We start from the raw sequence: 11,195 nt of genomic DNA on the forward strand, positions 1-11,195 counted from the left end.
GATTGAAAGAATGCTTAAGAAAGATAAGAAAAAGTTTAAGGAAATATATAAGGTTAAGGTGAAGCCAATGAGTAATAGCTCAAATGGCATAGTCTCCCCATACTCAATTAAGAGGTTGCGGGTTCGAGTCTCCTATCTTTGGTTAAAAAAAAAAAGGTTAAGGTGAAGGTTGTAGAAGGCTTAGATAGGGGTGTTATCAGTTCATTTTGGTTTGGTTTTGGATCAAAAACCAACCGAACCGATATGTTCAGTTCCTACAAACACAACTGTTCGGTTTGCTGCTTTTACAACAACCGAATCGAACTGAACTAATAGCGGTTTGGTTCGGTCGATTTTTTCGGTTTTTAATTCCTGATTAACAGAATAAGAATCACAATAACTAGAGGTTTAAAATAGTCAATAAACTGAAATAACAAGGGTACATCACATCCAAATTCAATACATTTTCAATCCATTCTAATAACTAAACAAAAACAAACACACTTAAAAATGTCTAACAAATACAATCTTAAAACCAAACAAACCAACAAACACACTTAGCAACTAAATAACAACTAAACCATAGGATGAGAAATAACAACTAACCAATCATAGTTCCTTGTTCATGCACAAGTACAAGCACAGCAAGGTCTTTAAAAATTTCATTTACTTTACCAATTTGCTGCTGAATTGCTTGAATGCCATGCTCTCTTTCTTCAATGATAGCCTCGTTGAAAGCAATCTCATTATCTAAAAACAAGACCTCCTGCCTGCAGCAAGATAATATAATAGCTGAGATACTAAATATTGTATCAGGTCAAATCTAAAATTGTCAAAATACATTTTGGTCCATGACAAAATTGGCATTCAATATTAGTCCCTAAAAGAATTTGCTAATACCTTCAACCCTAAAATAAAAATTGTTATAACAAGTTAGTACTTCCATTTGGTAGCTTGGGCATTCATTATATGATCATTGAAATGCAGTGTGTTTCAATTTATTACAGATTAGAATTTTGAAATAATTAAATTCTTACAACGTATCTTTACTTAGGAAAATAATAAAGAAAAAAGAAGCATTTTAGCATCAACGTGATTATAGCATAATTTTCGACGACATATAGGTTACATTTAAGAAGTAATCTGATATACATTAATTCATGTTAAGGTTTTCAGATTTTCATCAAATCCACATAGTCTTGTCTATCATTTATAATGTAAATTCCTCCACAGCACCAGAAGAAAAAAAATGAATGTGCTTTTCACTATCAATTGTATTTTAGTTTCATGTAATATACAAAAATTACCTTCTGGATTCCACAACAAGGGCACGTTGTTCTGGTGTCTTACCAGAATTAGCATCTGCTTCATTAGCTGTATAGCTGCAAAAAGAAAAGCCCAAATAATAAGTGTTATTTGCATAGATGACAACCAGTAGAGAAGCAAAATTAATAATCAACAGTAACATATTCTTCTTTAAGAATGAGTTCAATATATAAAATCGTATCAACATAAGCATTACGCTACACAAATAAATACAGTCTTTCACTGTTAGATTCCACTAATGGTTGATTAGTCACCTGGATGGAGCAGCTTGTGGAACAAATGGGGTGTAAGAAGTTTCCTTCTCTGCTGCAGGACGCTGTGCCTTCTGAAATTCTTTCAACACTGCCTAAAAATCTTTCGTGAGTTTAGCATCTGCTATCTTCTTGCTTGCCTGTAAACACACATAATAAAGACATTAAACGTCTATTTTATTTTATTCTGGTCAATGTAAAATAACTCAAGGTCATAGCGACCATTAACATATAATTATAACTAAAACTATCCCAAAAATTTCCAGCAAAAACGTTCATTCAAAAACGAATCCTAGCGAAACCATCCCCCTAAACAATATGGGAAATAAAAAGCACAATATCCAGAGAAACTCATGAAAACAAAATAATTGAGAAATCCTAGTTGAAAAAAGAATGGGGGAAGACAATATAAAAATGAAGAAAATATAACTAAAGCTAACCACCCAAAGCATGAAGTTTGCAAGACTAGACATTTGTAGATAAAAACAAATTTGCTCAAAATAATTGAGATTTAATTAAGAAACCTTATCAGTCAATCTTTGTACTGGAGCTTCCCTGCTTTGTGCCTCTTCAACGAGGCGCTGCAGATGAGGGAGGGTCAGACTGACGGAGGGAGGCGGCGAGTCGGTATGGATGGAGGAGCCGAGCAGGGGAATGAAGAATGGAGAACTCAGAAGCAAAAAATGAGGGATTAGAGTTAGGGGAGGCGTTGAGTGCTTGAGATGGTGAGTGACTTGGGCCTTGGGGGGAAGGTTGGGTAAATACCCAAAAAAAAAAGATGTATGTATATCTTCGGTTCGATTTTTATCGAGCCAACTGAAAATCGAACCGAACCGATCGGTTTGGTCGAAAAAAACCAAAAAAAACCAATTTTTTCGGTTTCAAATCAGTTGTTGTATTTTTCGGTTCGGTTTTGCGATAATTAGGCTTAGAGAAGGGGGAGTTGAATCTATGACCTTCTTTTGTGTTAATAAACTTAACCCTTTAAAACTGATTTGCTCTTTAAATCTGTTTGAACTCAGCAGCGGAAAATTTATGAGACAATTTCATTTTGTCTCATGAATATCAGAAAATAGAACACAGTAGAGAAGAGAAAAGTTAACACCATCATGTATCCTATTTCGGTTGCCTTGTGCTATGCAACCTACATCCAGTCTCCACCACAACAGTGGTGGAATTTCCACTATAGTTAAAGTATTACATACCCCAATTCCACAGGATTGACACAATCCTTTCACACTCAAGTTCTAACCTAAATTGACATTAGCTATGCTAATACCTAACTCTTCACTCTTAGTGCTAACCCAACTAAGAAAGGAATACCTCATAGGTACAAGAAATAAGACACAGACTTACCTAAAGAAATCTGAAATAACTCTAGGCTTTTCTCTCAAGTGTTTCACTCAGCCTCTTTCCACTCATTGGATTTTATTTGAGACCTCTCTATATGCCTTTTCACTCAAAAATTATAGAAAGATAAACATTGAAAAGTAAATTACAATCTGTAAAACATGAAGGAGATTGACTCTTCAACAGCCTCTTTGCCATGTGATAAACCAGATTTCCATGTCTCTTATTTAGTTCTTCATTTTTAGCAGAATGCTTCTTTGAAAGAAAGCACTATCCAAGTAGATGAACTTCTTCAGAGAGCTCTTCACAAAATAAAATCTCAATACACTGGTTATCTCTCCTTGCTTTCTGAATGAACAGAACTCTTCTTTTACCTCCTTGCATGTTGCTGGGTTGTGCTCCCTAGGTCAACTTCTTGAGCTTTGTGCTACACCAACCCACCAACTCACTTTTTCCCATTAATCCTCATAATAGAAACTTTGCTTCTGACCTTCTCTTGTTGACCGAAAACCATAGGAAAGTAGAAAACATATATCCTCAATGGTAAATCCAGATCTTGGCCATTGAGAAGCTACTTGGTCCCCAAGACTCACTTGTGACCGTAGATGCACAGCAGAGAACAACACAAATCATCTTTCCCTTGTATCCTATTTCGGACTTACAGAGTGTTGGGAAGAAGAGAGAAAAGTAGTATGCATGCAATAGGAAATGGTTTACTTTTAACCTTTGCCTAAGCTTGATTTGGTTTGAATTTGCTCAATTGACCTTAAATTTTCTTGCCTAACCTTCTCTTTCTTTCTTCTTCTGTGAACAACTTAAGGACTAAGCTTTTTCTCTTTCTTTTTCTGAGTTCTGATTGAGACAAGATAGGTGTACATTGCTTTTAGTGAAGGCACATGGGAAGAGTTTGAATGAGAAAACCAATCGGGCTTGGATTGGGTCTTGATTTGCTTGGCCCGTGTGATTCCTTGCCTAGTTTCCTTTTGGGCTTGTTTAATGATTTGTAGCCCACCAGATTTATTTCTTATTTTCCTTCCTCTTGGGTTACTGCAATGATGAGTTTTGGCCTGTAACAACAAATAATCAGCCTCATATAATCATAAACAATCAACTTAATTATATACTTTGCCCAATAAAATAATGTTTGTCATCATCAATTATATTAGTTAATTTCTTAACTCAACAATCTCCCCCTTGATGACAAACATAATTAAACAATGATCAAAAGGGAATGAATTTGAGTATGGTTAAGAAACTTCCCTTCCAATGATGTTGCTTGCTTTTGTGTTGCTCCCCCTTTCTTTTTCAAGAGTAGCTCCCCCTGGATTTATGTTCTTCCTTTTTGTTCTTTTTTACATTATACTTATATAGAGCACAAAAAGAGCTATACATAATGCAATTTGACTAAGGGATACTACATAACCAGCAACACAGATTCAGCCCAGTATTTATCATATCATATCAGCACCAAAATCAAAGCATCAAGATTAATCAAGAGCAAACCAACAACATATGAAAGCAATTTCCAATTTGCATGTCAATACATTCCCTGCAGCAGCACAGTTGCAAAACAGAATTTATATGCTCAAAACTATCAGCAGCAGTAATCAATCAAAATTCATAATTAAAATCTCAAAAAATTTAGTAGCAGCAATAAAGTTCAGCATTCAGCAGCTGCAGCTTTTACTCCCCCTTTTGTCATCAAGGGTGGAGTTTAAGTAAGATCAATAAAAACAGCACCTTAAATCATGTAAGAAAGTGTTAGAGCACAGTCCAAAATATCAAATTGATTTAAAGTAAGTGCAGCAGTTGTTAAGGTATTATAGTCATCCAGAATTAACAAATATAAGGTCCAAAGTATCAAAGAAGACAATTTTTATGAGACAAAAAAAGGAGCAGATAGCAGCATCTTCATGAGACAATCCTAAGCATCAGAACCGTTTTCCTCTGAATCAACTTTCTCATCAGCATCAATGGCAGGGTATTCATCCTTTTGAAGGTTGTCAACGAACGTTATGAACACAGCCACTCGATCTCTTGATTTTCGGAGGAAGTTCTCATGCTTGCTCGCTAGCCTCCTTTGTTTCTTGCTCATGGAAATCATATGATTTTATTGTGAGACAAACTCCTGGACTACATCTTTGACAACGTTCAGCAGAGCAAATTTTTGTCCAGTGGGATGGAAGTACCCTCGGTGGAAGGAGGAAGAGATTCCTCAGGAATAAAGTCATCATCTTCATCATCCAAGACCACTCTCTCTGAACGAGTAGGTCCCTTTTGCTGTTTCACTGAACCACCCCCTTTTAGATATGAATATCTGTTTTCATAATCCTCATTTGAAAAGTCAACCCCAAAATGCTCAAAAACACAAGTTAGAAACATGCCATAAGGAAGGGCTTTGTCTTTCTCACTTCTAACAGAATCAAACATGTATCTAACCATCAAATAGGCAAAAGAAATTTCTGTTTTTGTGATGAGGGTATACAAAATAAATGTGTCTGTGTAAGAAACCCTATGATATGAACCACTTTGAGGAAGTAAGATGTGGTTGACAATTCGGTGCAACTGAGCACGTTTATATCCTAGGGCTTTGTGAGTGGGTGTGATGCCATCAATTAAGGAAACATGTTCACAAATATGAGCCAAAGCATCATTGTAAGAAATACCAACTACTTCATTCCACTTAACAGATGTATAACCACACGGCCCAACATCAGTATACTTCAAAGAATCACTGATTGTTTTATCATTTAAAATAATGTCTCTGCCCTTAACATAAGAATGCACACTTCCTTCATGGTATGTCATATTTTCATAAAACTCTTTGACCAACAGAGGATACGCGGGCTTTTTTATTTTAAAAAGGTGATTCTAGTCTAAAAATTCCAAATTTTTAACAAAAGAAAAACTTTTCTTTTTTAAAGTAGGTAAATCAGCAAGAAAAGAGGGACACAGCTTACGGTACTTGATAACTCCTTCATAAAAGTCATTGTTCATGGAAGACCTAAATCTAAATGGATTATAGTCTGAGTGAGATGTCATGAAGCAGGATTTATGAGCAAAAGGATCAATGTCTGGTTTTCTAACTGATTTGAGAGGGAGACGAGGTTTACCTCTTTGTGAACACAATGGAAAAGACCTTGGCTTAGGCTGAGTTGACTCAGGAACAGGTTCTTCAGTAGCAGGACATTTGCCCTTGGATGAGCTAGGTTTTGAAGAGTCGGGTTTTGAAGGCGGTGCCTTTGGTGGTGGCGTCGGCTTGGCAGAGGTTGAAAATCTTGGTGTGTTCTTGGTCCGCGCCATGGGATCAATTCGTGGAGGAGAGGTAGGAGGTAAAGGTGAGGGAGTGAAGGTTTGCTCTCTTGAACGAGTAGAAGGCCTAGGTTTTGCAGGAAGCTTGTGTATCTTTTCTCTAGGAGGCTTTTGTACAACAGTTTTCTTCCTCATTTAGGTGGTTTCTGGCTAAGAAGAAAGAGAAGTGATAAAGGTAGTGGAGGAAACCGAAGAGTTTGAGGAGGAGTTATGAAGGGAAGAGAAGGAGTGTTAGTAACCGTACCCAAAATGATTTTCTAAAACCATGCAACTGCATCACCTTCTGATTTGACTTGAAATGACTTGACATCATAAAAGAAAGATTTGAATTTATTTGAAAATAAAATATGAAATTAATTAAAAATCTTTTTGAACATAATGACAAAACAAAACAAAAACAAATTAAAGCAAACAGCCCAACAAAAACAAAAAACAAAACAAATGTAACATTCATATTGGTCCCAGAGGTGGTTTGGATTAAGGAAACACATTGGACCACTCATGTTCAGATTTTTGAGAATGGCCCAGATGAATCTGCATGTGCAACAGGTCCAGAACACGCTGATTGAGGGAAACGTTCTTCATTTGCCCAGAATTTTCTCATCCCTGTTTATGAGACAAAAACTCCAACAAACATATAAGTAACTTTCAAATAAAGAATCATGGCTTAAAATTCCTAGACTAGTCCTAAGCATGCAGAATCTATCCTCAGCAAGTAGTTTTGTGAAAATATCTGCTAATTGCTCCTCCGATTTAACAAATTGAATGCTAATATCCCCCTTTTGGACATGTTCTCTTATTGAGTGAAATTTCACTTCAATATGTTTAGTCCTAGAATGCAAAATTGGATTTTTAGAAATATTAATGGCACTCATGTTGTCACACAACAAGGGAATATTTTCAGCATTTAATTTGTAATTAGCAAGCTATGTTTTTAACAACATAAGCTGAGAACAATAAGAAGAAGCAGCTATATACTCAGCCTCTGCAGTGGATAAAGCCACTGTTAGCTGCTTCTTACTTGACCAAACATTCAAGGACTTTTTAAGGAAGCAACATAAGCCTGATGTGCTCCTTCTATCAACTCTATCACCGGCAAAATCTGCATCACAATAACCAACTGCAGAAAAATCATCAATCTTAGGATACCAATGACCAAAATTGGATGTGCCATGAACATATCTAATGATCTTTTTTACTGCAGAAAGATGAGACTCTTTCAGATTTGATTGGAATCTAGAACACATTCCAACACTTTGCACAATATCGGGTTTAGAGGAAGTTAAGTACATAAGAGAGCCAATCATTCTTCTATACCTAGTCTCATCAACATCTTTCTCTGTTTCTCCCTTGTCTAATCTTGAATTTGGGTGCATGGGAGTTCCCATGGGTTTGGCATTTTTCATACCAAATTTCTTAACTAGTTCCTTGGCATACTTCTCTTGATGAATGAAAATACCATTTTCAGTTTGTTTGATTTGTAATCCAAGAAAAAAATTAAGTTCACCCATCATACTCATGTCAAATTCACTTGTCATGAGTTTTCCAAATTCAGTATAAAGGGATTCATTGGCTGATCCAAAAATAATGTCATCAACATATATTTGGACTAGAATGAAAGAATCATTAGAATTTTTGATAAAGAGAGTAGTGTCTGTGGTGCCTCTTTGAAAACTATTTTTCAAAACAAATGTGCTAAGTCTCTCATACCAAGCTCTAAGAGCTTGTCTCAAACCATAGAGTGCTTTTGATAATTTAAAAATATGGTTGGAAAACTCTTTATTGTCAAAACCTGGTGGCTGCTCCACATACACTTCCCTATCTATCACACCATTTAAAAACACATATTTCACATCCATTTGAAATAATTTAAATCCACAAAACATAGCATAAGCTAAGAGAAGTCTTATGGCTTCTATTCGGGCAACAGGGGCAAAGGATTCATCAAAGTCTATTCCTTTTTCTTGGTCATATCCTTGTGCTACCAGCCTTGCTTTGTTTCTTGCAATGCTACCGTCATCTCCTAGCTTGCTCCAAAAAATCCTCTTGGTTCCGGTCACTTTCCTTCCATTTGGCCTTGGAATCAAAGTCCAAATTTGGTTCTTCTCAAACTCTTGAAGCTCATCTTTCATTGCCTTCACCCAAGAAGGGTCACCAAGGGCTTCCTTAACATTATGACGCTCCATTTGGGAGAGAAGGACTATGTTTGTCCCTTCACTTTCCTTTCTAGTCGAAGACCGAGTTCTAACCCCATGAGAGACGTCCCCAATGACAAATTCCTCAGGATAATTCTTCAAGAATCTCCATTCACAAAGTCTGGTGGACTTAGAGGCAGATTCAGTTACCAAGGGATTCTGGGAACTGGTGGTTTCAGAATTTCCTTCAGATTCATGAGACAAAATGGAATTGTCTCTTGAATTTTCAGCAACTGCAGTTTCTGGTTCAGCTTGACCAGAATTTCTATTTTCATGATTTTGCGCAATTTCATCATCTTTTTAGCTTGATTCCTTGCATCACAGTCTTCCAAAACACTTTGTACCAAGTTAGTATCACAAAATGTAACATGTATGGACTCCTCAATAATCCTAGAATCTTGATGATAAACTCTATATGCTTTACTAGTTGTGAAATATCCTACAAACAAGCAGTCATACGCCTTTGGATCAAATTTACCCAAATTATCCTTGTTATTAAGAACAAAGCATTTACATCCAAAGATGTATAAGTAGTCCAATTTTGGTGGGTAACCTTTCCAAAGTTCATAAGGGTTTTCTTAAAAAATTTTCTTATGATAGTTCTATTCAAAATGTGGCAAGCTGTGTTAACTGCTTCAGCCCAAAGGAATTTTGGAACATTGCTCTCATAAAGCATAACTCTTGTCATTTCTTGTATGCTTCTATTTCTTCTTTCCACAACACCATTTTGTTGTGGTGTCCTTGGACAAGAAAAGTTATGAGATATTTCAAATTCCTCACAAAAGGATTCAAATAAATTGTTTTCAAATTCAGTTCCATGATCACTTTTTATAGAAGAGATCTTTAAATCCTTTTCATTTTGAATTTTCTTGCAAAAAGGTTCAAAGGCGAAAAGGCTTCATTTTTGTGTGCAAGAAATAAAACCCAACCAAACCTAGTATAGTCATCCACAATCACTAAACCATAATGTTTACCACCTAGGCTTTGAGTTCTTGTTGGACCAAATAAATCAATGTGTAGCAACTCAAGTGGCCTTTTAGTAGAGATGTCTTCCTTTGGTTTAAAAGAACTTTTTGTTTGTTTTCCTATTTGGCAAGCATCACAAGTGATGTCTTTGTCAAACCTTATCAAAGAAAGACCTCTTACTAACCCTTTCATTACAAGCTTGTTTATTTGAAACATACTTGCATGGCCCAATCTCTTGTGCCATAGCCACTTTTCAGATTCTTTAGAATGAAAACAGGCTACATTTTGATCTTTTAGTTCATCAAGGGTAAGTCCATACACATTATTACAACGTTTGGCAACAAAAAGCACTTCATTAGTCTTTTCATTTACAACATAGCATTCAAGTCTTTTGAAAGTCACTAAATATCCTAAGTCACACAGCTGACTTATACTCAAAAGATTATGCTTCAATCCACATACCAAAAATACATCATCAATGAAAGTAGAGTGTTCATTACCTACTTTTCCAACAGCAATTATTTTACCTTTACTATCATCTCCAAAGGTCACAAAACCTCCATCATACTTGTTCAGTTTGATGAAGTAAGTTGACATTCCAGTCATGTGCCTTGAGCATCCACTATCCAAGTACTACATATCCTTTTTGTTCTTGGATGCTAGGCAAATCTGCAAGAATATCTTCAAGTAACCTTAGGTATCCAAATTAATTTGGATCTTTTGAAGTTAATCCATCTTGGTTGCCCAAGTGCATTGAAATCACAAACAACATTGTAAATTTAGTTTTCCACAACTCTCTTTTCAATGAAATATTGTGCATATGAGTGACCAAATTTCTTGCAATTAAAATAATAATTTTTTGATGCATATTGCTGAAATTGAGGTGAGTTATTTTGCTGGAAATGATTGAAGGGTTAAAATTTTCTGGTTTTTGGAAGAGGTGCATTTCTTTTGACAAACCGGTTTTTGTTATAATTGTTCCTCTTTGCAAATACATTTTCACCAGAATTTTTAAAAATTTTTGGACTTTTCGAATATGAGGTTTTGTTGTAAAATGGTGGTTTCTTGAAGGCAGCCTCATTTTTCGAAATGTACCCTAGACCTGACCTATTTAAAGTAGGTTCGGTTCTTGGTGAAGGCTCAGTTTCACTTGTGTAAACTTCATCAAATTTCTCCTCAAATGTTGGAACATATCCAATACCAGATTTGTTGGATGTGGATTTAGTATTTGATGAAGAAGCCACAAATTTCATAGAGGAATCATTAGAAACTGCACTTTCCTTGGTTATATAACCTAAACCAGATTTTTCAAACAATGGTCTTTGGCTTGCAAGTAATTTGTCCAAGTTACTAGAACTTTGAGCAAATTTCGCTAAGTCACCATTCAGCCTTTTAATCATATCATTTAATCTTTCATTTTCAGCAATTAACTCTTGAGAATGATCCACAATGTGCTTTCCTTTTAATTTTTCAAGTTCATATTTTAGAAATCTGCTTTTTTCAATAATGTCCAAAGTACATTCAGTTTCCTTCACTTTTTCTTTTAAGAAATCATTTTCAGTTTTTTTTCAGATCTGCACTTATTGTACTTGTCTAGCAATTTTGAGGTGTTTAGAGTAAGATCATCAATAATAGCATGTAAATCATCTATAGATAAGTCAAAGTAATTTACCTCATCAAGATTATTGTTTTCAGCCATGAAGCAGTCTTTATCTTCTCCTTTAGAATCTTCTTCCTTATTGGAGTCATTCTCAAGATCCTCCCAAGCTGCCATGAGCACTCTCTTCCTTTCTTTCTTTCCTTTGTCCTCCTTCTT

General features: G+C 35.6%; 2 protein-coding genes across 2 annotated transcripts; both read right to left on the reverse strand.

The window, feature by feature from the left end:
• LOC110265335 (syntaxin-22-like) lies at positions 223-5,001 on the reverse strand. The gene is made up of 5 exons (XM_021108285.1): positions 4,845-5,001; positions 1,560-1,647; positions 1,287-1,361; positions 617-749; positions 223-351 (listed from the first exon to the last, which is right to left on the reverse strand). Exons 1-5 carry the CDS (start codon positions 4,999-5,001, stop codon positions 223-225), a joined length of 582 nt encoding a protein of 193 aa, XP_020963944.1.
• On the reverse strand, positions 5,058-6,353 carry LOC110265336 (extensin-like). The gene is made up of 2 exons (XM_021108286.1): positions 5,872-6,353; positions 5,058-5,223 (listed from the first exon to the last, which is right to left on the reverse strand). Exons 1-2 carry the CDS (start codon positions 6,351-6,353, stop codon positions 5,058-5,060), a joined length of 648 nt encoding a protein of 215 aa, XP_020963945.1.

The sequence above is a fragment of the Arachis ipaensis genome, chromosome B08 (assembly GCF_000816755.2).
Source record: "Arachis ipaensis cultivar K30076 chromosome B08, Araip1.1, whole genome shotgun sequence".
Lineage (NCBI taxonomy): Eukaryota > Viridiplantae > Streptophyta > Magnoliopsida > Fabales > Fabaceae > Arachis > Arachis ipaensis.

Excerpts from the sequence above, each read along its gene's own strand:
- LOC110265336 (XM_021108286.1), bottom strand. The coding sequence starts at position 6,353 with ATGAGGAAGAAAACTGTTGTACAAAAGCCTCCTAGAGAAAAGATACAC. Across the intron at positions 5,224-5,871 it reads TTTTATGAAGGAGTTATCAA|ATATTCATATCTAAAAGGGG; the intron begins GTACCGTAAGCT and ends TTATGAAAACAG.
- LOC110265335 (XM_021108285.1), bottom strand. The coding sequence starts at position 5,001 with ATGAGCAAGAAACAAAGGAGGCTAGCGAGCAAGCATGAGAACTTCCTC. Across the intron at positions 1,648-4,844 it reads AGTTGATTCAGAGGAAAACG|TGTTGAAAGAATTTCAGAAG; the intron begins GTTCTGATGCTT and ends ATTTTTAGGCAG. Across the intron at positions 750-1,286 it reads CTTGTTGTGGAATCCAGAAG|GCAGGAGGTCTTGTTTTTAG; the intron begins GTAATTTTTGTA and ends ATCTTGCTGCAG.